At 54.5% G+C, this 25,384-nt stretch overlaps 2 protein-coding genes across 2 annotated transcripts in view; both read right to left on the bottom strand.

Moving 5' to 3' along the window:
• Positions 1-13,263, bottom strand: part of LOC138727289 (protocadherin alpha-C2-like) — a 118,837-nt gene extending 105,574 nt beyond the window's left edge. The window contains exon 1 of the mRNA XM_069869613.1: positions 10,747-13,263. Within this exon, the coding sequence (XP_069725714.1) occupies positions 10,747-13,248 (2,502 nt within the window). The 5' untranslated portion in view covers positions 13,249-13,263. The remainder of the gene's footprint in view (positions 1-10,746) is intronic.
• A 252-nt stretch (positions 13,264-13,515) lies between these two features.
• LOC138727224 (protocadherin alpha-2-like) lies at positions 13,516-24,549 on the bottom strand. Its single transcript, XM_069869514.1, has 3 exons — positions 24,383-24,549; positions 20,765-23,408; positions 13,516-13,719 (listed from the first exon to the last, which is right to left on the bottom strand). The coding sequence occupies exons 1-3, from the start codon at positions 24,547-24,549 to the stop codon at positions 13,516-13,518; spliced, it is 3,015 nt and encodes a 1,004-aa protein (XP_069725615.1).
• Positions 24,550-25,384: the final 835 nt, after the last annotated feature.

Here is a 25,384-nt window from a genome sequence, read left to right on the forward strand (position 1 = left end):
AGTCCGCCTCGATAATTCATCTCGACTGTGTCGTTTCGATTCTCCCTCAGTAGTGATGCTCCATGTTTCTCCACCAATCATAAAAATTGCTTTTCTTCTTTCTTGAGATAGTCCTACTTATTCTTTAAAGCTTTAAAGAAAACCTCAAGCAGTTCCACTAACTTATTCCTATATTTAACTTATGCCTGTATGCAAAATAGCTTAACCTTTTAATCATTAGTTATCATTAAAGCAAATACCTGTTCTAGGTCTGACACTTCTTGCACAACCTCTTAATTCAGCTGGACTGGGCTTTAAATCAGTCATAGAAAGGGCTAATGCATCATTGAACAACATTCAGGGCTATGCAGTATTATTGTAACTACCCTAAAGAACACTTCCCCAACACCACTTAGCACTCTTAACACAACACTCTATTTATCACAATCCACTGGCAGTAATATCTAAGTTTTACATCAATATATTCATCGAACCTCCTTATTTCCCTTAACACAAACCCCACCCGAGGATGAGCGTGGAAACATAACAGCAACTTCAATGACTCTGGAAGCTACTATAGATGGCCATGAACTACACACTGACTGAAGGTTGAAGAGTTACTCTCTTACAACACACTTGTACTGTGCATTAATCACTTTGTATATTCTTTCATCATTAATCATGCTATTATTTTTCTCTTCCTTTGCCGTTCTGCTCAACTGTCATTATCTCAACCCACGAGTTACACATCTTCTTTCCCATTTTCCCCCAAATTCCAGTACGCAACGGGAAGAGGAGAACGAGCAAGTGGCCTTGTGATACTTAATTGCTGGCTGGAGAAAAACCATGACAGACACACCATGGGAAAGGAGATCTAAAGTTTAGCGGACATTCTCCAGTTCTCCCACATTCCTCCCAGTATCTTCATTTCCTCCAGGCAAGACATTTCTTCTCCGGAAGTCACCCTCTCTGTGATACATGAACAGGCCCTGATCAACATCACAAGCACCATCACCGCCACAACACCCAAACACTGCTCCGCAGCAGGAATATTCCCGAAACCTAAATACCACTCTGAACATGATCCAGGTCTTCACACAGCCTCTCCCTCCCTCGTGGTCAGATTAAAGAACATCAGGATGAATGAAAAGCCAAAGGGTTCTTGGAAGACTTATCCCACCTGCCTGACTGCCAACCTCAATTCTTTGCACCTTTTCAGTCATTTCAGGTGGAAACTCTATAGACCTGCACATTAGGTTTATAGTTCTTACAGATTCTCTTATTGCAGCTGTTACAGATCTGATCCCACTCCACGTGAATTTCATTCTTGGAGCACGTTGCAATATATACTGATGCACAGAAGCACTCAAAGTATCAGGTGGGTGGGAGAATTCATCCCAGAGAAGATCAGAACAGGGCTTCTGTGCAGGGTTTGGCCCATACACACACATCAGAATGACCCTTGTGCATTAGGATACAGCATCTCTTCCGAGGCCAACTATGAGAATTCACAAGCAGGGCAAGTCAAGAACACAAAGATTACACCCACCTCTTCACATGCTCTTACAAATCCTGCCTGGGGAGGAGCAAGGAACTCTCACAGCAACATCAATGGCTGTGGAACCTGCTTTCAGGATGCCCACCACTACACAACCACTGCAGACTCTAGTGCTACCCTCCCACAACCCCTTTCCCAACACAAGAGCAAAAAGGTCCATCAGAAGGTGCTCCACCCTCTGCATGTGTCACCCATTCTCACCAACACATTCCCAAAGTCAGGCCAATCTAGATTCCAAAATCAGACACCTGGATGCATGGACCAGTAAAAAAAGGACAAAATTGACCATGATGGGAGAGAACCCAAAGTATCAGTTATCACATTGGGTCACGTACATCTCTTGCCAAGAAGAATCACACAGGAGAAGGACAACGAAGTTTTCAACAAAAAAACACATTGGATGCCAGCACAGACAGCAGTCAGCGAATGTAATAAGGCACTAAACAGCACTGTGGGGACTGTCACTAGCACAGCCTAAACCTCTTGTAGCCCTGCAGCACTCTCACCTGAAAATGCTACAGACCAGCAAGAGCACCTCAAAAGCCAATGGCGCTACACCTCTCACCACTAGCAGTAGGGATTTATTTTACGAGGGAACAACTCAGACCCACACCACCAAACCTTAGGTCCAAAAGAGAAAGGCTGCTACCTAAGGAAATACATCTCCTTATTTGCCCCACCCAACATCAACACCCGGGGGGTTCCAAAAAGGACCCAGAGGCCAGATCCCCATGAACGCTCGAAGCACCCGTCAACCCACCAGGAAGCAGATTCCTTGGACTCAGCACGGCTCTCACCTGTAATTTGATTCTAAAAGAAAACAACTAATATCCACAACATGAAACCTCACCTACAGGCAGTAGCGCTTGCTCCAAAAAGCTGTATCTTTATTTCCTCCTGCTCAGAGAAAGAACAACAGGAAATCCTACAAGGACCCACAAGCTAAGAACCCGTTAAACTTCGGAAGACCATCAAGACCCGAGATCAGAGTGCCCGAGGGATCAGCCTGACTCCCACCAGCGCCCACCCAGACCACAGAAAACAATGGAAACAAGGGCCACAAGGAGACAGGGGCGTCGGGGACCCGGGTGAGAGGCCAGAGAGGGAGCAGCACTGACCGTGTCCAGCAGAGCGGGCGGCTCCGGCGGCGTCTCCTTGGCCGCGGCACTGGGCGGCGGGGGACAGTTGGGGCTGAACACCATCAGGTCGCTCTTGCCAGCGCCCTCCGCCACGCACAGGCTCCGGCTCTGCCGCTGCGAGTACGACCAGCTCCCCACTTGGCTGGCGCACACCAGCGTCGCCGGCCCGCGCCCCGACAGCGCGCCCGCCCGCGGCGCCCACCGCCACGCCCCGCACAGCACCACCGCCACCACCAACAGCCCCGACACCGCGCAGATGGCCGCCACCAGCCACGCGTTCGTTGATGACGACAACGAAGACAACGACGACAACCCCGATGCCGCCGAGCCGCCCTCCGTGCCCGACGCTGCCCGCAGCCCCGACCCCGACGACCCCGCGCCCGCCGACGCCTCGCCGCCCTCCCCCAGCGACACGCTCAGCGTGGCCGTGGCCGAGCGCGCCGGCTCCCCGTGGTCCCGCACCACGATCACCAGCCTCTGCCGCGGGCCGTCCGCCTCCTCCAGCGCCCGCGCCGTGCTCACCTCGCCGCTGTACAGCCCCACGCGGAACGGGCCCTTCCCCCGCGGCTCCTGCACCTCGTAGCGTAGCCACGCGTTGTAGCCCGAGTCCGCATCCACCGCGCGGATCTTGGCCACCACCTGCCCCGCCGGCGCCCCCCACGCCGCCCATGCCCACAGCGCCCCCGACGACGCTCCCGACGACGAGCCCCAAAACTCCGAGCCCGACGACGCCCAGCCCGACGCCCCGGCGCCCGCCCCGACGCCCGCGGCCGGCAGCAGCGCCGGCGCGTTGTCGTTCTCGTCCAACACCCACACCTGCACCGTCGCGTTGCCGCACAGCGACGGCTCCCCCGCGTCCACCGCCCGCACCTCGAACTCCAGCACCTGCACCTCCTCGTAGTCCAGCGGCCGCAGCGCCCACACGCGACCGCTCTCCGCCTCCACCGACACGTAGCTCGACGCCGAACCCACACCCCCGCCCGACCCCCCCGCGCCCCCGACGCCGCCCTCCCACAACGAGTACCGAACGCGACCGTTGCCCGCCTCGTCCGGGTCCCGCGCCCGCACCCGAGCCAGCTCCGCGCCCGCCGCGTTGTTCTCCCGCGCCAGCACCGTGTACACCGCCTGCGCGAACGCCGGCGCGTTGTCGTTCACGTCCGACACCGGCACCCGCACCCGCCTGCTCCCGACCAGCGCCGGCGACCCGCCGTCCTCCGCACGCACCTCCACCTCGTACTCCGACACGCGCTCCCGGTCCAGCGCCTCACGCACCACCAGCGAGTACGACCCCGGCACCGCCGACACCAGACCGAACGGCGACGCCGGCCGCACCGAGCACCGCACGCGCCCGTTCGACCCCGAGTCCCGGTCCCACACGCTCAGCAGCGCCACCACCGTCCCCACCGACGCGTCCTCCGGCACCGGCACCGACAGCGACGTCACCCGCACCTCGGGCGCGTTGTCGTTCTCGTCTAGGACCTCCACCACCACCTTGCAGTGACCCGACAGAGGGGGATTGCCCTCATCTGACGCATCCACTTGTAAGCGATAGAGACCAACGTCCTCAAAGTCCAAGTCACCCCTCAGGCGGATCTCGCCGGTCAGAGAGTCGATTCCGAAAATGTTTCTTCCATCCTTTGGGAACAATTGCTGCAGAGAATACGAGACATTTCCGTTTGTCCCTTCATCCAAATCCGTCGCGTTTACTCTGATCACTAAAGTACCACGTTCCGAATTCTCCGGCAGCTGCACTTTATACACCGACTGGTTGAACTGCGGCGCGTTGTCGTTCGCGTCCAGCACCGAGATCACCAGCTCCATCGTGCCCGACAGAGGCGGCCGGCCCCCGTCACTCGCCGTCAGCACCAAACGGTGCACGGGAACCGTCTCGCGGTCCAGCGCTTTCGTCAGCACCAGGAATAAAAACTCACTGTCCTCCTCATTTTTCCGCAGATCCAGAGAGAAGTGCTCGCTGGGGCTGAGCGAGTACGAGAGCTGCGCGTTCGCTCCGATATCCGCATCCGACGCGCCCTCCAGCGGGAAGCGAGACCCCGGCAGCGACAGCTCCGCGATGCTGAGGTTCTTGCGGGCGGCGGGGAAGAGCGGGGCGTTGTCGTTGATGTCGGTGACCTCCAGCTCCACGTGGAAGACGCGCAGCGGCCGCTCGAGCAGCACCTCCAGGCGCAGGGCGCACGGCGCGCTCTTCCCGCACAGCTCCTCCCGGTCCAGCCGCCCGCTCACCACCAGCGCCCCGCTCGCCCCGCTCACCTCCACGCTCGCCCGCCGGCCCTGCGACACCAGCCGCAGCCGCCGCGCCTCCGCCTCGCCCGCCTCCAGGCCCAGCTCCTGCGCCACACGCCCCACCACCGTCCCCACCTTCGCTTCCTCCGGCACCGAGTAGCGCACCTGCCCGCCGACCAGCGCCCACGCCGCCTGCAGCACCAGCACCCGCACCGCCGGACCCCGACACGCGCCCATCGCCGCCGCCGCCCGCCCGGGCCCCGCACGGCTCCCGCCGCCGCCCGCACGCCCCGACCGCCTCTCCTGCCCGCCCCGCGCCGCCCCCCCGCGCTCACAGCCGGGCTCTGCGCCGCCCCGACCGCCCCCGCCGGGGCTGAGCCTGCAGCGACACCGTGTGCTCAGCACCAGCCCCGCGCCAGACCCGCGCCCACCGCACTGCGCTTTCCGACTTTTAGTCCTTCTTCCTCCTTCTTCCTTTTCATTTAGTCGCTTCTCTCCCTTTCTTCATTCGTGTCTCTTTTGCTTCCATGCTCTTCTATACATTCTTCTTCTCCTTCCACTCTCTCCTTTCTTTTGTTCCGTGTCTTCTCTTCCCTCTCCTGTTCCTTCTTGCTCTGCCCTCCCCGACTCTTCTCTCCCCTGTCCCTTGCCATTCCAGCCTTCCCCCTTCTTCATCTCTACTGACTGCTCAACACTCGCCTCCGGGGCTGCGCTGGAGACGATCAAAGACAGACCCATCAGCGATAATTACGGGTCGTCATCGCTAATTAATTACGGGGCGTGGCACTCTCACCTAAAGCGAGGCTGTTAGGAACAATCTCCGTTCACCAGACAGAGGTAACGTTGGCGCGTCCCAGTAAACTCCTTTATCGTTTCTTTCTTCTCCCGAGCCTCGCACGCTCCACGTCACAGGACACGCGCTCCTTTTCCTCCCATACATTCCTTTCTTTCCTTTTCTCTTTGCAAAATTTTCGTTTTCTACTTCCTTGTCTTCTTTCCTCTCTCTCCGCATTCTCTCCTCCCCTTTTTCTTTCTTCCTTCTCCTGTTCCTTCTTGCCTTGCTCTCCTCTGTCTTCACTCCACCTTCCCCTTTTCCTTCCAGCCTTCTCCCTCCTTTACCCTCGCTGGCAGATCCTCAGTCGCCTCCGGCGCCGCGGCAGAGACCTTCCAAGTCGCAGGTCTACATGCTAATCGTAATTCCGCAGAGCAGCAGCGCTAATTACCGGTACTCTGATCAAGGGGGAGGCTGTTAAGGACCAAGTTCATTCCGCGCCTGTAGAAAACCGCTTTGAACCCTTGTATCTTCTTTTATCCTTTCTTCCTTCCTGTTCTTTCTCATCTTCCTACTGTATTCACTCTCTTAATCATTTCTGCCTCGCTTTTTCGGTTTTATTTCTTTGGTGTTGTCTTTTATTTTTACTTTCTCTTTTCCCGTTACCTTCTTTCTTTTCTGTTTCCGTGCCATGGTAGGAAAATCGTTTCTCCTTATAACTTTCTCCCCATCTCTTGCTTCGTTCGGGTTTGATCTTCTTTCTGTCTATTATTCCTTCTCTTTTTCTTTCCTCTTTCCCTCTGCTTTCGCTCCTTTCCCATCACGGTTTCTCTATGATTCCATCACCCCCGCCATGCAGCACTGAACACTTCCCGTCAAGCCTTGCACAGGGTCTCTGAGCAACGAGGATGCCGAGATCCTCAAATCCATTCAGTGTATAAAGACAATGCAATAACAGTGGAAATCTCCTCTACCAGCTCTTCCTTCCTTTCTTTCTCTTCCTTCGTTCTTTGTTTCTTCCTTGCCTGAATTTTCCCTTGCAGTCCATGCTTTTCTGGTTCATTTCTCTTTCTTTCATTTTTTTCATCTTCATCCTTCTTTCCTGACTCTTCCTTTTTCTTTCTTGCTCCACGCTGACAGACTTTTACTTCCACTTCACTTCTCCTCCCACACTTGTTCCTTCTTTTCCTCCACCGATCTATTTTACATGTTTACAACACTTTTGACAGGAAACACAGTCAGGACCTTTGGCAAGAGCTTTCATTCCTCTTCCCTACTGCCTTCCATCTCTCCACAAGGAGAACAACCTTCCTGCTGTCCTCAGTCTAGGCGACACAAACTGCTGCCACAACACTCCTTCCCAGCCCTCTCAAAGACACAAACTATCAGAGCAAGACCAGTGGATGGCAAAGAACAGCACTGCTACAACACAACAGGATCCACCACCCACAAAAACACAAGAACAAGCTCCAGCTTCTGGGATGTTTAATAAAACAGACCCCCAAAAGTCCAGACAATACATGGGGGAAATAGAGTCTGGAAACTGCACCTATCACAGCTCAACACATCAACCCTTCAACAAGGATTTAAAAAAACCACAGGTAACCCACAGCTCCCAAACTTCAGAAACCATGAGGCAGAGTATGTTCCTTCCTCCTGCACATCAAAAGTCAAGCTCTTGCTCCTTCTTCTGGGCAGGCACGCACTGCGAACACATCACAGCCAGAATCCTCACATCCAGGGGTATTAGTCCCAACAGAATAATGCTCTTTCATCAGCATAAGCCACACTTCACTCAGCCAAACAAAAGACACAAAGGGAAGACCGTGGCGTTTTCAATCGGATCATCCCAGCGACGCTCAATACATCCATTCCAAGAAAGACACTGGAGTCCCTCTCCCATCTGACCTTCTGCCACCACCTCACAGGATTATGGGAAGCAGCAGGAATGAGAACAGGCGGGTGTGGCTTTTCTGGTCCACACCTCCTGGAATGACAAGTAAGGCAGCATTCCATTGACCCAATATGAAGATACCACAACAAAACAGGAATAAAAGTATATATCTCTCTCAAATTCACCCTCTTTTGGTATCGTTGACTTACCTGTAGCATCCCTGGTTGCTTCTTCAGAAAACAAAATGGGTTCAGGACAGCAGAATTTAATCCAAGATATATTTCCACTTAACATTATCAATGATTTCAGGTTAAAACAGGCAGAAAGAAATTACTTTCATTCTCCAAAAGCTTTGAAATCACTGAACAGTGTGCTGTGCTCCCTTATGCACTTCTGTTCACAAAGGAAGCAAGAGGCAGACCTGAAAGCTAAGGACATTCTCTCAACAGCAACCTCACCTCCAGATCACAACGATGGCCAGACCCCAAAACTCTGTAACCTGGAGCTTCCAAAATTCTGGCCTCTGCATCTCATCCTATAACACCAACACATTGCCAAGGAGATAGAAGGAAAACCCAAAATGTGAGAGTTTTCGCTAAGACTAAAGAAGAAAACCTAAGGAACCCAGGACACGGTATTGAAATAAAAGGTTTCCAGGCAACAGAGAGCTCTCCTGGCCCTGCCTAGCAAGACCAAGAGCAGAAAGATACCCAAGCAGAGGGTCAGAGAAGCCTGGAAGCAGTGACAAATTTTGTGAAGGCTTTTGTTTTAGCAACAATGTTCTACCTCAACTCTAAAGGATTAAAGGCATTTGAGGCTGATGTCTTTACAAGCAGTAACACCACAAAGAAAAACAGCTCTCTAAGATACGCAGAACTGCTAGACATCCTGAGAAGACACCAGGCAAACAACTCTCTACAATGGGCTTTTTCCCAAGGCTTTCTACTGGAAACGTTTACCACAGGCCCCAGGGATTGATATTTTCAGCTAAGCAGACATTCCCCACTTCTTCACCAATTATATAGGCCAGGTTCTGCACATCTCCAACTTCCTCAGGGAAGATGCTTCCTTGCACAACATCATTCTCCATGTGACACAGGCCCTAATCCATACCAAGCAGAGGATCTCTGCAATAACATCCAGTCATTGTTTCACCACAAGAATGTGCCCCAACAAGAAAACCCACTCTGTCCATAACCCAGGCCTTCACATACTCTTACCTTCTCTCAACATTGGCACAAAGAACACCTGGAGGGATGCAAAGACAGACTTTCAGCCATCCCAGTTGCCAACACCACAGAGATGCATGGCAGAGATCTTACAGATTCTGTCACTAGAGCGGTGACAACTCTGATTTCACTCCACATGGATTCTGTTTCACGAGTAAACCATGGCAAACGATGAAGTGTGAGGGCACTCATAATGTCAATTGAGTAGGACAATTTGTAGCACAGAAAACCCAGAGTGAGGCTACTCTGAAGGATATTGGCTGTTGGAGCAAGTATGGGAGCTAAGCATGACAAAGGGACACAGAATCATAGAATCTCCAGGTTGGAAAAGACTTCTTGGATCATCGAGTCCAACCATTCCTATCAGCCACTATACTGTGTTGCTGAACAGGACCTCGCATCATGTCTAGTAAGGCCAGTGCTGCAAGTGCACAAGCAAGAGACATCAAGCACAAACACATTAAGCGCAACTCATCATCACACTGAAATCCAACCCTCCTGAGGAGGAGTTGAGGAACCATCGCAGCAAATTCAATGACTCTGGAAGCTGCTACAGGTGACCACCCACTACAGAACAATAGAAGCCTGAAGTGCTACCCTCTTACAACACCCATGCACTGTGCATTAGTCACTTTGTATATTTTTTTGATGATTATTATGGTTATTTTGCTCTTACTTCCCTGTTCTGCTAAACTGTCTTTATCTCAACCCACAAGTTTTACAGTCATCTTTCCCATTCTCCTCTACATACCAGCAGGCAAGGGGAAGGGGAGGAGTGCGCAAGTGGCCTTGTGATACTCAGTTGTTGGCTAGGAGAAAAACCGTGACAGACACACCATGGGAAAGGAGATAGAAAGCTTAGTGGACATACTCCATTTCTTCCCCAATGACACAGACCATGTTCCACCCAGTATCTTCACTTCCATTAGGCAAGACATTTCTCCTCTGGAAGTCACCTACCCCATGATGTATGAACAGGCCCTGACCAATGCCATGTGCAGCATCACTGCCACAACCCCCAGACACTACTCCACAGCAGGAATATTCCCTAAATCTAAATACCTCTCTGAACATCATGTAGGTCTTCACACAATCTCTCCTTAACTCGTTACCACATAAAGAATATCCACATGGATGCAAAGACACATGGTGTTAGGCAGACTCTTTCTACACGCCTAACCTTTCAGTCATTTCAGGTGGAAACACTATAGACCAGCACATTATGTTTATAGTTCTTACACATTCTCTGATAGGAGCTGTGACAGCTCTGATCCAACTCCATCTGAATTTCGTTGCAGTAAATGCTGATGCACAGAACCCCTCACCACATGGTGTCAGCTGGGTTGGATAATTTGTACCATAGGAAAACAGAGCTGGGATGCGCTGAAGGGTTTGATACGTACGTCCCAGACATGGGAATCAGCCCTGTGTGATTGCAAGTCACATCACTGCACACTTGAGTGAAGTTGAACGCACAATGATTACACCCACGTCTTTTGTGACTCAGTAAATCCTCCCTCTGGAAAATCAACAGTCAGTGCAACATCAACGTATCTGGACAATACTACATATGCCCACCACTACACAACGACTGCAGACTGAATTGTGGTCCTCCCACAACACTTTTCCCAGCACAACCTGTCTCACCAACACACCGCCTGCATCAAGCAGGAAGCAGCACAAGTGGCTGGAGATTCATAACATCCATAAAGCAACATTTTATGTGGTACCCCTGAAAGCAACGCCCAGAGAGATTTGGTAACAACCTACATGCCAAGTTCCATTCCTGCTCAGAAGTATCCACCAAGACCCCACCGCCTGCAGGGTCAAACAGGCTCCCACCAGCATCAGCCCAGCCCGCGAGACACAAGGGCCAGAAGGGGACAGGGGCGTCGGGGACCCGGGTGAGAGGCCAGAGAGGGAGCAGCACTGACCGTGTCCAGCAGAGCGGGCGGCTCCGGCTGCGTCTCCTTGGCCGCGGCGCCGGGCGGCGGGGGGCAGTTGGGGCTGAACACCATCAGGTCGCTCTTGCCCACGCCCTCCGCCACGCACAGGCTCCGGCTCTGCCGCTGCGAGTACGACCAGCTCCCCACTTGGCTGGTGCACACCAGCGTCGCTGGCCCGTGCCCCGACAGCGCGCCTGCCCGCGGCGCCCACCGCCACGCCCCGCACAGCACCACCGCCACCACCAACAGCCCCGACACCGCACAGATGGCCGCCACCAGCCACGCGTTCGTCGATGACGACAACGAAGACAACGACGACAACCCCGACGCCGCCGAGCCGCCCTCCGCACCCGACGCCGCCCGCAGCCCCGGCCCCAACGACCCCGCGCCCAAAGCCGCCTCGCCACCCTCCCCCAGCGACACGCTCAGCGTGGCCGTGGCCGAGCGCGCCGGCTCCCCGTGGTCCCGCACCACGATCACCAGCCTCTGCCGCGGGCCGTCCGCCTCCTCCAGCGCCCGCGCCGTGCTCACCTCGCCGCTGTACAGCCCCACGCGGAACGGGCCCTTCCCCCGCGGCTCCCGCACCTCGTAGCGCAGCCACGCGTTGTAGCCCGAGTCCGCGTCCACCGCGCGGATCTTGGCCACCACCTGCCCCGCCGGCGCCCCCCACGCCGCCCACGCCCACAGCGCCCCCGACGACGCTCCCGACGACGAGCCCCAAAACTCCGAGCCCGACGACGCCCAGCCCGACGCCCCGGCGACCGCCCCGACGCCCGCGGCCGGCAGCAGCGCCGGCGCGTTGTCGTTCTCGTCCAACACCCACACCTGCACCGTCGCGTTGCCGCACAGCGACGGCTCCCCCGCGTCCACCGCCCGCACCTCGAACTCCAGCACCTGCACCTCCTCGTAGTCCAGCGGCCGCAGCGCCCACACGCGACCGCTCTCCGCCTCCACCGACACGTAGCTCGACGCCGAAACCACACCCCCGCCCGACCCCCCCGCGCCCCCGACGCCGCCCTCCCACAACGAGTACCGAACGCGACCGTTGCCCGCCTCGTCCGGGTCCCGCGCCCGCACCCGAGCCAGCTCCGCGCCCGCCGCGTTGTTCTCCCGCGCCAGCACCGTGTACACCGCCTGCGCGAACGCCGGCGCGTTGTCGTTCACGTCCGACACCGGCACCCGCACCCACCTGCTCCCGACCAGCGCCGGCGACCCGCCGTCCTCCGCACGCACCTCCACCTCGTACTCCGACACGCGCTCCCGGTCCAGCGCCTCACGCACCACCAGCGAGTACGACCCCGGCACCGCCGACACCAGACCGAACGGCGACGCCGGCCGCACCGAGCACCGCACGCGCCCGTTCGACCCCGAGTCCCGGTCCCACACGCTCAGCAGCGCCACCACCGTCCCCACCGACGCGTCCTCCGGCACAGGCACCGACAGCGACGTCACCCGCACCTCGGGCGCGTTGTCGTTCTCGTCCAGCACCTCCACCACCACCTTGCAGTGACCCGACAGAGGGAGATTGCCCTCATCTGACGCATCCACTTGCAAGCGATAGAGACCAACGGCCTCAAAGTCCAAGTCACCCCTCAGGCGGATCTCGCCGCTCTGAGAATCGATCCCGAAAATGTTTCTTCCATCCTTTGGGAACAATTGCTGCAGAGAATACGAGACATTTCCGTTTGTCCCCTCATCCAAATCCGTGGCGTTTACTCTGATCACTAAAGTACCACGTTCCGAATTCTCCGGCAGCTGCACTTTATACACCGACTGGTTGAACTGGGGCGCGTTGTCGTTCGCGTCCAGCACCGAGATCACCAGCTCCATCGTGCCCGACAGAGGCGGCCGGCCCCTGTCACTCGCCGTCAGCACCAAACGGTGCACGGGAACCGTCTCACGGTCCAGAGGTTTCGTCAGCACCAGGAATAAAGACTCACTGTCCTCCTCATTTTTCCGCAGATCCAGAGAGAAGTGCTCGCTGGGGCTGAGCGAGTACGAGAGCTGCGCGTTCGCTCCGATATCCGCATCCGACGCGCCCTCCAGCGGGAAGCGAGACCCCGGCACGGTGTTTAACTCCGGGATGCTGAGGTTCTTGCGGGCGGCGGGGAAGAGCGGGGCGTTGTCGTTGATGTCGGTGACCTCCAGCTCCACGTGGAAGACGCGCAGCGGCCGCTCGAGCAGCACCTCCAGGCGCAGGGCGCACGGCGCGCTCTTCCCGCACAGCTCCTCCCGGTCCAGCCGCCCGCTCACCACCAGCGCCCCGCTCGCCCCGCTCACCTCCACGCTCGCCCGCCGGCCCTGCGACACCAGCCGCAGCCGCCGCGCCTCCGCCTCGCCCGCCTCCAGGCCCAGCTCCTGCGCCACACGCCCCACCACCGTCCCCACCTTCGCTTCCTCCGGCACCGAGTAGCGCACCTGCCCGCCGACCAGCGCCCACGCCGCCTGCAGCACCAGCACCCGCACCGCCGGCCCCCGACACGCGCCCATCGCCGCCGCCGCCCGCCCGGGCCCCGCACGGCTCCCGCCGCCGCCCGCACGCCCCGACCGCCTCTCCTGCCCGCCCCGCGCCGCCCCCCCGCGCTCACAGCCGGGCTCTGCGCCGCCCCGACCGCCCCCGCCGGGGCTGAGCCTGCAGCGACACCGTGTGCTCAGCACCAGCCGAGCGCCAGACCCGCGCCCACCGCACTGCGCTCTCCGACTTTTAGTCCTTCTTCCTCCTTCTTCCTTTTCATTTAGTCGCTTCTCTCCCTTTCTTCATTCGTGTCTCTTTTCCTTCCATTTTCTTTTCTCCATTCTTCTTCTCCTTCGACTCTCTCCTTTCTTCGGTTCCGTCTCTTCTCTTCCTTCTCCTGTTCCTTCTTGCTCTGCCCTCCCCGACTCTTCTCTCCCCTCTCCCTTGCCATTCCAGCCTTCTCTCTTCTTTATCTCCACTTTATCGCTCAACACTCGCCTCCGGCGCTGCGGTGAAGACGATCAAAGACAGACGCATCAGCGATAATTACGGGGCGTCATCGTTAATTACCTGCAGCAGGACCCTGACACAATGCGACGCTGTTAGGAACCAACGCCTGTCACCAGAGGTAACGTCGGCACGTCCCGTAACATCCTTTACCGTTTCTTCCTTCTCCCAAGCCTTCAACGCTCCACATCACCGGCCCCGCGGTACTTTTCTTTCCATACATTCCTTTCTTTCCGTCTTCCTTACCTTTTCCCTTTCTCTTTGCAACGTTTTCGTCTTCTACTTTCTTGTCTTCCTTCCTCTCTCTCTGCATTCTCTCTTCCCCACTTTCTTTTCCCCTGCTTCTCCTGTTCCTTCTTGCCCTGCCGTTCACGACCCTTCACTCCACCTTCCCCTTTTCCTTCCAGCCTTCTCTCTCCTTTACCCTCGCTGGCAGCTCCCCAGTCGCCTCCGGCGCCGCGGCAGAGGCCGTCAAATTTGCAGCTCGAGGTGCTAATTACGGGTACTCTCATCAAAGAGGGAGGCTGTTAAGAGCCAAGTCCATTCAGCGCCTTCAGAAAACATTAGTTCCTTTATGCTTTCTTTCTCTTCTTTCCCATCTTCCTTCCCTAATTATTTCCTTAGTCATTCGTGCCTCGCTTCTTCGGGTTTTTTTGTTTGTTTTCCTTTCTTTTTTCCCGTTACTTCCTTCCTTCCTTTCAATCCCTCTCCACTGTTTCCGTGCCATGGTAGCAAAATCGCTTACCCTTCCATATTTCTTCCCATTGCTTGCTTCATTCGAATTTGATTTTCTTTCTCTCTGTTGTGCCTTCCTTCTCTTCCTTCCCTTCTTCCACCTCCTCTTCTCTTCCCTCTTCTCTCCCAACCCTTCTCTTCTCCCTCTTCCCTCTTTCCCTCTGCTTTCGCTCCATTCCCGTCACGGTTTCTCTAGGAATCCATCACACCCGCCATGCAGCTCGGCCGTGCCCTGCGACAAAACCTCCTTCCTCTTTCTCAACACTTTCCATCAAGTTTTGCGCAGCGTTCCAGAGCGCCGAGGATTCTGAGATCCTCAAACCCATTCAGTGTATAAAGAGAACCTCAACAATGCTTGTCATCTCCTCTATCAGCTCTTCCTTCCTTCCTTCCTTCCTTCCTTCCTTCCTTCCTTCGATTTTTGTTTCCTCCTTGCTTGAATTTTCATTGCAGTCCCTGCTTTTCTTCTTCATTTCTTTTTTCTTTTTTTTTTTTTTTCAGCTTCATTCTTCTTTTCTGATTCTTCCTCTTTATTTCCTGCTCTGGCCTGCGGACATGTACTTCATTCTGCTTCCACACTTGTTTCTTCTTTTCCTTTTTGCCTCCACCGCTGTATTTTACATGTTTACAACACGTTTGACATGAAGCACAGTCAGGACCTTCCTCAAGAGATTTCATTCCTCTCCCCTACTGCCTTCCATCTCTCTGTAATTGGAACAATCTTCCTGCTGTCCTCAGTCTAGGCGACACAAACTGCTGCAGCAACACTCCTTCCCAGGCTTCTCAAGGAAAATAAGAAAGCAAGGCCAGCAGATGGCAAAGAACAGCACTGCTACATCACAACAGAATCCACCACCCACACAAACATGAGACCAAGCTCCAGCCTCGTGAATGTTTAATAAAGATAAAAATAATAAAGATAATAAAGATTAAAAAAAAGCACAGTCAAACCACAGCTCCAAACTTCACGAACATTGAGGTAGAGCTTCCACCTGCATGCCAAATGCCAAGTTCTTGCTTCTTCCTGTGGGCAGGCACACACTGACAACACATCGCAGACAGAACACTGGTACCCAGGGGCATTAGTCCCCACAGAATAATGCTCTTTCATCAGCATGAGCCACACTTCACTCAGCCAAACAAAAGACACCAACGGAAGACCATGGCATTTTGGATGAGAACATCCCAGCATTACTCAACACATCAACTCTGAGAAAGACACAGGAGAGTCCCTCTCCCATCTGTCCTTCTGCCACCACCTCACATGATTGCAGAAAGAATGGAACGAGAGCAGCCAGTCGGGCTTTGCTGGTCCACACCTAGGTGCATGACAAGCAAGGCAGCATTCCATTGACCCAACATGAAGATACCAAAACAAAACAGGAACAAGAGTATAACTCTCTCTCAAATTCACCCTCTTTTAGGTATCATTGACTTACCTGTAACATTCCTGGCTGCTTCTTTAGAAAAGGAAATGGTTTCAGGACAGCAGAATTTAATCCAAGAGATATTTCCCCTTAACATTAACAATGACGTCTGGTGAAACTGGGCAGAAAGAAGTTACTCTCATTCTCGAATCTTAGAAATCAGTGAACAGCACACTGTGCTTGCTTATGGACTTCTATCACAAGGGAAGCAAGAGGCAGGCATGAAATCTAATGACATTCTCTCAACACCAGCCTCAGTTCCAGAGATGGGAAAACCTCACAACAACGGCCAGAACCCCAAACCTCTACAACCTGACAGCTGCCAAAATTCTGACCTCTGCATCTCATCCAGTATTTCTAACACAGTGTCAATGACAAAAGGGAAAACCAAAAAGGTGGGAGTCTTTGCTAAGAGCAGATAAGAAAACCAAAGGAGCCCAGGACACAGTACAGAAATGCACGGTTTATGAGCAACTTGAATACAGAGAGCACTCCTGACCCGGCCTAGTGAGACCAAGAGCAGGAAGATACCCAAGCAGAGGGTCAGAGAAGCCTGGCAGCAGTGACAAAATCTGCAAAAAATTCTGTTGGAGCAATAACATTCCTCCTCAAAACCAAGTCATTAAAAGGCATGCGTGGCTTATATCTTTACAACCAGTAACACCATGAAGAAAAATAGCTCTCTAAGATATGCAGAACTTCTAGAGATCCTGAGAACACCCCAGGCAAAGAACTCTGTGTTGGGTGTCTTCCCAATGTTTACTTTTGGAATCCTCTATCCCAAACCCTGGCAAATATAATCCCCACCTATGCAGACATTATCCAGTTCTTCACCAACGATACAGTCTATGTTCTGCACATCTCCAGATCCTCAGGAAAGACACTTTGCTGTTCAGCATCGTCCTCCAGATGACATAGGCCCTAATCTGTACAGCTTGCTGAATCACTGCCTTAATACCCAGACATTGCTCAAGAACAGGAATTTGTCCCAACAAGAATATCCACCCTGTCCACCACACACACACACGTTCTTACCTTCCCTCACCACTGGCACAAACACTATCTGGAAGGATGCAAAGCCACGCAGTGTCTGGCAGACTCTCCCCTGAAGTTCACCCTGAATGTTTTGCGCCTTTTCAACAACCCCAGATCCAAACAACAGACGTGCACAGTAAAGATAGTAGAGATTCTGTCTGCAGAGCCGAGACAGATCTGATCTCAGTCCATGTGCATTATGTATCACGAGATAACCACAGAAAATGATGAAGTGCAACGACACTCAGGATAGCAATGGGCTGGGAGAATTTGAACCACAGAATACCCAGAGCTGAGCTGCTCTGAAGGATCATAAGGTTGAAGCACTACCTGTTAACGACACCCTCACACTATGCATTAATCACATCGTATGATTTTCTATCACTAGCCATGCCATTATTTTTCTCTTCTTTGCTCTTCTGTTAAACTGTCTTTATACCAACACACGAGTGAGACATTCTTCTTTTCTATTGTCCTCCACATTCCAGCAGGTGAGGGAAGGGGAGGAGCGAGTGAGAGGTCTTCAGGAACTTAGTTTCTAGCTGGACCGAAACCATTACAGACACACCATAAGAAAGGAGATCTATATGTTAGCAGATGCTCTATACTTCTTCCCCAATGACACAGACCATGCTCCACCCAGTATCTTCATTTCTATCAGGCAAGAATTTTCTCCTCCGGACGTCACCCACCCCATGATGCATGAACAGGCCCTTATCAATACCACAAGCAGCATCACTGACAAAACCCCCAGACACTGCTTCACAGGAGGAATATTCCATAGATCTATATACCACTCTCACCATGACCCAGGTCTTCACAGAATCTCTCCTTCCCTCGTGATGAGCACAAAGAACATCTGGATGGATGTGAAGCCACATGGTGTCCAGCAGACTCTTCTTACATCCCTAAACTTTCCATCATTTCAAGTGGAAACTCTACAGAGCTGCACATTATATTTACAGTTCTTACAGATTCTGTGATTAAAGCTGTGACGCCTCTGATCTCAGTCTACATGAATTTCATTCTTGGAGACTATCACAGTAAATTCGAATGCACAGAAGCACTCAAGACAGCGGCTGGGCAAGAAAATTTGTATCAGACAAAAATCACAGCTGGGCTGCTGTGCAGAGTTTGGCCTGTACATGCACATATCAGCACGAACCATGTGTAATTCCAATACCACAGAATGTGTGAAGATCCAGAAGGCCTACAATGCCAGACACTTCAAAGCCTGGAAAAAATTCCTAGGCACAATCACTCCATTCGCATCCTGACTCATGCTTTCCTCCACTCCCCACTCTAGGATGTATGTTTTCAAGACAAGAAGAACATCTCCCTATATAGAAGACCATGCCTATAAAGGCATCTCCTATGCCTATATTCAAAGTTGTTTAAACTTTTAATCATTACTCATCATTAAATCAAATACATATTTTAAGTCTGACACTTCCTACACAACCTGTTGATATAGCTGGACTGGTCTTTACATCAGCCATAGAAAGGGCTAATACATAACTGAATAATATTCAGGGAGATGCATAACTGAGCAGTATTATTGTAACTACCCTAAAGAACACTTTCCCAACACCACTTAACACAATATTCTATTTATCACAATCCACTGGCAGTAATATCTAAGTTTTACATCGATATATTCATCGTACCTCCTTATTTCCCTTAACATAAACCCCACCCAAGGATGAGCGTGGAAACATAACAGCAACTTCAATGACTCTGGAAGCTACTATAGATGGCCATGAACTACACAATGACTGAAGGTTGAAGAGTTACCCTCTTACAACACACTTGTACTGCGCATTAATCACTTTGTATATTCTTTCATCATTAATGATGCTATTATTTTTCTCTTCCTTTGCCGTTCTGCTTAACTGTCATTATCTCAACCCACGAGTTAGACATCTTCTTCCTCATTTTCCCCCAATTCCAGTAGGCAACAGGAAGAGGAGAATGAGCAAGTGGCCTTGTGGTACTTAATTGCTGGCTAGAGCAAAGCCATGACAGACACACCATAGGAAAGGAGATCTAAAGTTTAGCGGACATTCTCCAGTTCTCCCACATTCCTCCCAGTATCTCCATTTCCTCCAGGCAAGACATTTCTCCTCTGGAAGCCACCCTCTCTGTGATACATGAACAGGCCCTGACCAATGTCACGAGCACCATCACTGCCACAACACCCAAACACTGCCCCACTGCAGGAATATTCCCGAAACCTAAATACCATTCTGACCATGACCAGGGTCTTCACGCAGCCTCTCACTCATTCATGATCAGATTAAAGAACATCAGGATGCATGAAAAGCCAAATGGCTCTTGGAAGACTTTTCCCACCTGCCTGACCACCAACCTCAATTCTTTGCACTTTTCAGTCATTTCAGGTGGAAACTCTATAGACCTGCACATTAGGTTTATAGTTCCTACAGATTCTCTTCTGGCAGCTGTTACAGCTCTGATCCCACTCCACGTGAATTTCATACTTGGAGAACATTACAGTAAATACTGATGCACAGAAGCACTGAAGGTATCAGCTGGGTGGGAGAATTCATCCCAGAGAAGATCAGAACAGGGCTGCTGTGCAGGGTTTGGCCTTTACACACACAGCAGAATGAACCATGTGTATTAGGACACAGCATCTCTACTGAGACCGATTATGAGAATTCACAAGCAGGGCAAGCCAAGAACACAAAGATTACACCCACCTCTTCACATGCTCTTACACATCCTGCCTGGAGAGGAGAAAGGAACGCTCACAGCAACATCAACGGCTACGGGACCTGCTCTCAGGATGCCCACCACTACAAAACCACTGAAGACTCTACTGCTACCCTCCCACAACCCCTTTCCCAACACAAGAGCAAAAAGGTCCATCAGAAGGTGCTCCACCCTCTGCATGCGTCACCCATTCTCACCAACACATTCCCAAAGTCAGGCCAATCTAGATTCCAAAATCAGACACCTGGATGCATGGACCAGTAAAAAAGGACAAAATTGACCACGATGGGAGAGAACCCAAAGTATCAGCTGACACATAGGGTCATGTACATCTCTTCCCAAGAAGAATCGCAGAGGAGAAAGACAACGAAGTTATCAACAAAAAAACACGTTGGATGCCAGCACAGACAGCAGTCAGCGAATGTAATAAGGCACTAAACAGCACTGTGGGGACTGCCACCAGCACAGCCTGCACCTCTTGTAGCCCTGCAGCATTCTCACCTGAAAATGCTACAGACCAGCAAGAGCACCTCAAAAGCCAATGGCGCTACACCTCTCACCACTAGCAGTAGGGATTTATTTTACGAGGGAACAACTCAGACCCACACCACCAAACCTTAGGTCCAAAAGAGAAAGGCTGCTACCTAAGGAAATACATCTCCTTATTTACCCCGCCCAACATCAACACCCGGGGGGTTCTGAAAAGGACCCAGAGGCCAGATCCCCATGAACACCTGAAGCACCCGTCAACCCACCAGGAAGCAGATTCCTTGGACTCAGCACGGCTCTCACCTGTAATTTGATTCTAAAAGAGAACAACTAATATCCACAACATCAAACCTCACCTACAGGCAGTAGCGCTTGTTCCATAAAGCAGTATCTTTATTTCCTCCTGCTCAGAAAAAGAACAACAGGAACTCCCACAAAGACCCAGAGACTAGAGCCCATTAATATTCTGTAGCACCAGCCAAGCCCCGAGATCAGAGTGCCCGAGGGCCCTGCCCAGTTCCCACCAGCGCCCAACCAGACCACAGAAAACAATGGAAACAAGGACCAGAAGGGGACAGGGGCGTCGGGGACACGCACGAGAGGCCAGAGAGGGAGCAGCACTGACCGTGTCCAGCAGAGCGGGCAGCTCCGGCTGCGTCTCCTTGGCCGCGGCGCCGGGCGGTGGGGGGCAGTTGGGGCTGAACACCATCAGGTCGCTCTTGCCCGCACCCTCCGCCACGCACAGGCTCCGGCTCTGCCGCTGCGAGTACGACCAGCTCCCCACTTGGCTGGCACACACCAGCGTCGCCGGCCCGCGCCCCGACAGCGCGCCCGCCCGCGGCGCCCACCGCCACGCCCCGCACAGCACCACCGCCACCACCAACAGCCCCGACACCGCGCAGATGGCCGCCACCAGCCACGCGTTCGTCAACGACGACAACGAAGACAACGACGACAACCCCGACGCCGCCGAGCCGCCCTCCGCGCCCAACGCCGCCTGCAGCCCCGACCCCGACGATCCCGCGCCCAACGCCGTGTCGCCGCCCTCCCCCAGCGACACGCTCAGCGTGGCCGTGGCCGAGCGCGCCGGCTCCCCGTGGTCCCGCACCACGATCACCAGCCTCTGCAGCGGGCCGTCCGCCTCTTCCAGTGCCCGCGCCGTGCTCACCTCACCGCTGTACAGCCCCACGCGGAACGGGCCCTTCCCCCGCGGCTCCCGCACCTCGTAGCGCAGCCACGCGTTGTAGCCCGAGTCCGCGTCCACCGCGCGGATCTTGGCCACCACCTGCCCCGCCGGCGCCCCCCACGCCGCCCACGCCCACAGCGCCCCCGACGACGCTCCCGACGACGAGCCCCAAAACTCCGAGCCCGACGACGCCCAGCCCGACGCCCCGGCGACCGCCCCGACGCCCGCGGCCGGCAGCAGCGCCGGCGCGTTGTCGTTCTCGTCCAACACCCACAACTGCACCGTCGCGTTGCCGCACAGAGACGGCTCCCCCGCGTCCACCGCCCGCACCTCGAACTCCAGCACCTGCACCTCCTCGTAGTCCAGCGGCCGCAGCGCCCACACGCGACCGCTCTCCGCCTCCACCGACACGTAGCTCGACGCCGAACCCACACCCCCGCCCGACCCCCCCGCGCCCCCGACGCCGCCCTCCCACAACGAGTACCGAACGCGACCGTTGCCCGCCTCGTCCGGGTCCCGCGCCCGCACCCGAGCCAGCTCCGCGCCCGCCGCGTTGTTCTCCCGCGCCAGCACCGTGTACACGGCCTGCGCGAACGCCGGCGCGTTGTCGTTCACGTCCGACACCGGCACCCGCACCCGCCTGCTCCCGACCAGCGCCGGCGACCCGCCGTCCTCCGCACGCACCTCCACCTCGTACTCCGACACGCGCTCCCGGTCCAGCGCCTCACGCACCACCAGCGAGTACGACCCCGGCACCGCCGACACCAGACCGAACGGCGACGCCGGCCGCACCGAGCACCGCACGCGCCCGTTCGACCCCGAGTCCCGGTCCCACACGCTCAGCAGCGCCACCACCGTCCCCACCGACGCGTCCTCCGGCACCGGCACCGACAGCGACGTCACCCGCACCTCGGGCGCGTTGTCGTTCTCGTCCAGCACCTCCACCACCACCTTGCAGTGCCCCGACAGAGCGGGCGTCCCTTTGTCTCTCGCCTTAACGTGTAGCTCGTATAAAGTAACGGTTTCAAAGTCCAGCGGGCCCTTCAGTCGGATCTCCCCGCTCTTCGCATCTATGCTTAAGACAGCGGAGCCAGAGGTAGGAACAACAGTATCCATTTCGTAAATCACCTCCCCATATATTCCCAAATCCAAATCAGTAGCATTCAGTCCAGCCACCAGTGTCCCTTCTGCAGCGCTCTCCGGCAGCTGCACTTTATACACCGACTGGTTGAACTGGGGCGCGTTGTCGTTTACATCCAGCACTGAGATCACCAGCTCCATCGTGCCCGACAGAGGCGGCCGGCCCCCGTCACTCGCCGTCAGCAGCAATCGGTGCACGGGAACCGTCTCACGGTCCAGCGCTTTCGTCAGCACCAGGAACAGGGATTCTGGATACCCTTCAGTCCGCTGCAAATCCAGAGAGAAGTGCTCGCTGGCGCTGAGCGAGTACGAGAGCTGCGCGTTCGCTCCGATATCCGCATCCGACGCGCCCTCCAGCGGGAAGCGAGACCCCGGCAGCGTCGTGAATTCCGCGATGCTGAGGTTCTTGCGGGCGGCGGGGAAGAGCGGGGCGTTGTCGTTGATGTCGGTGACCTCCAGCTCCACGTGGAAGACGCGCAGCGGCCGCTCGAGCAGCACCTCCAGGCGCAGGGCGCACGGCGCGCTCTTCCCGCACAGCTCCTCCCGGTCCAGCCGCCCGCTCACCACCAGCGCCCCGCTCGCCCCGCTCACCTCCACGCTCGCCCGCCGGCCCTGCGACACCAGCCGCAGCCGCCGCGCCTCCGCCTCGCCCGCCTCCAGGCCCAGCTCCTGCGCCACACGCCCCACCACCGTCCCCACCTTCGCTTCCTCCGGCACCGAGTAGCGCACCTGCCCGCCGACCAGCGCCCACGCCGCCTGCAGCACCAGCACCCGCACCGCCGGACCCCGACACGCGCCCATCGCCGCCGCCGCCCGCCCGGGCCCCGCACGGCTCCCGCCGCCGCCCGCACGCCCCGACCGCCTCTCCTGCCCGCCCCGCGCCGCCCCCCCGCGCTCACAGCCGGGCTCTGCGCCGCCCCGACCGCCCCCGCCGGGGCTGAGCCTGCAGCGACACCGTGTGCTCAGCACCAGCCGAGCGCCAGACCCGCGCCCACCGCACTGCGCTCTCCGACTTTTAGTCCTTCTTCCTCCTTCTTCCTTTTCATTTAGTCACTTCTCTCCCTTTCTTCATTCGTGTCTCCTTTTCGTCCATACTCTTCTATACATTCTTCTTCTCCTTCCACTCTCTCCTTTCTTCGGTTCCGTCTCTTTTCCTTCTCTTGTTCCTTCTTGCTCTGTCCTCTCCGACTCTTCTCTCCCCTGTCCCTTGCCATTCCAGCCTTCTCTCTTCTTTATCTCCACTTTATCGCTCAACACTCGCCTCCGGCGCTGCGGTGGAGACGATCAAAGACAGACCCATCAGCGATAATTACGGGCCATCAACGCTAATTACGTGGCGGGGGTCTCTTAACCTAAAGCGAGGCTGTTAGGAACCATCTCCGTTCACTGGACAGATGTAACCTCCTTTATTTTTAGAGCAGCAGCACTAATTACGGAGACTGTAATCAAGGCAGAGAATGTAAAGGACCAAATCCATTGAACGCCTTTTTGCACCCTGGTCATTTCCTTAATGTTTTCTTCCATTCTTTCCCTTCTTCCTCATCTGCCTTCTGTAATTGCTTTCTTAGTCATCCCTCTCTCGCTTCTTCCTGTTTGTTTCTCCGTTACCTCCTTTCTTACTTCCAAACCCTCGCCACTGTTTCCATGCCATGGCAGCAAAATCGGTTATCACACTATTTTTCTCCTCAACTCTTGCTTTCTTCGGGTTTGATTTTCTTTCTCTCTGCTGTGCCTTCCTACTCATCTTTCCCTTCTTCCACCTCCTCTTCTCTTCCCACTTCTCTCCCAACCCTGCTCTTCTCCCTCTTCCCTCTTTCCCTCTGCTTTCGCTCCTTTCCCATCACGGTTTCTCTAGGAATCCATCACACCCGCCATGCAGCTCGGCCGTGCCCTCCGACAAAACCTCCTTCATCTTACTCAACGCTTTCTGTCAAGCCTTGCACAGCGTCCCAGAGCGCCGAGGATGCCGAGATCCTCAAACCCAGTGTATAAATGTCAAGAACGCTCGGTATCTCTTCTACCAGCTCTTCGTTCCTTTCTTTCTCTTCCTTCGAGCTTTGTTTCTTCCTTGCTTGCATTTTCATTGCAGTCCCCGCTTTTCTTTTAGTTTCTTTTAGTTTTTTTTCACCTTCACTCTTCTTTTCTGACTCTTCCTTTTTCTTTCCTGTCCAGTCCTGTTGGCCTTTTACTTCACTTATGCTTCCACACTTGTTTCTTCTTTTCCTTTCCACCTCCACCACTGTATTTTACATGTTTACAACACATTTGACATGCAGCACAGTCAGACCCTTCGGCAAGAGCTTTCATTCCTCTTCCCTACTGCCTTCCATCCCTCCGCAAGGGGAACAACCTCCCTGTTTTCCTCAGTCTAGGCGACACAAACTGCTGCTGCAACACTCCTTCCAGGCCTCTCAAGGACATAGAAAATATCAGAGCATTTCCAGCAGATGGCAAAGAACAGCACTGCTACATCACAACAGAACCCACCACCCTCACAAACACAAGAACAAGCTCCAGCCTCATGGATGTTTAACAACACAGATGCCAAAAAGTCCAAACAACACATGGGGGATCTTTCAGATGGGAAATGGCACCTGTCACAGCTCAACACATCAACCCTTCAACAAGGATAAAAACCATGGGGCACCCATAGATCCCACACTTCAGAAACCTTGAGGCCAAGCATGTTCTTGTCTCCTGTGGGCAGGCACGCACTGCAAACACATCGCAGACAGAACCTTGGTACCCAGGGGCATTAGTCCTCACAGACTAATTCCTTTATCAGCATGAGCCACACTTCCCTCAGCAAAACAAAAGACACAAAGGGAAGGCCATGGCATTTTCGATGAGATCATCCTAGCCATGCTCAATACATCCACTCTGAGAAAGACACTGGACTCCCTCTCCCATCTGTCCTTC

The sequence above is a fragment of the Phaenicophaeus curvirostris genome, chromosome 15, assembly GCF_032191515.1.
Source record: "Phaenicophaeus curvirostris isolate KB17595 chromosome 15, BPBGC_Pcur_1.0, whole genome shotgun sequence".
Taxonomy (NCBI): Eukaryota; Metazoa; Chordata; class Aves; order Cuculiformes; family Cuculidae; genus Phaenicophaeus; species Phaenicophaeus curvirostris.

Coding starts and splice junctions, on each gene's coding strand:
- LOC138727224 (XM_069869514.1), bottom strand. CDS start 24,549: ATGAAAATGCAAGCAAGGAAGAAACAAAGCTCGAAGGAAGAGAAAGAA. Junction 23,409..24,382: donor GGCTTGACAGAAAGCGTTGA/GTAAGATGAAGG, acceptor GTGTCGCTGCAG/GCTCAGCCCCGGCGGGGGCG. Junction 13,720..20,764: donor TGCCCGCTCTGCTGGACACG/GTCAGTGCTGCT, acceptor TCTTCACCGCAG/CGCCGGAGGCGAGTGTTGAG.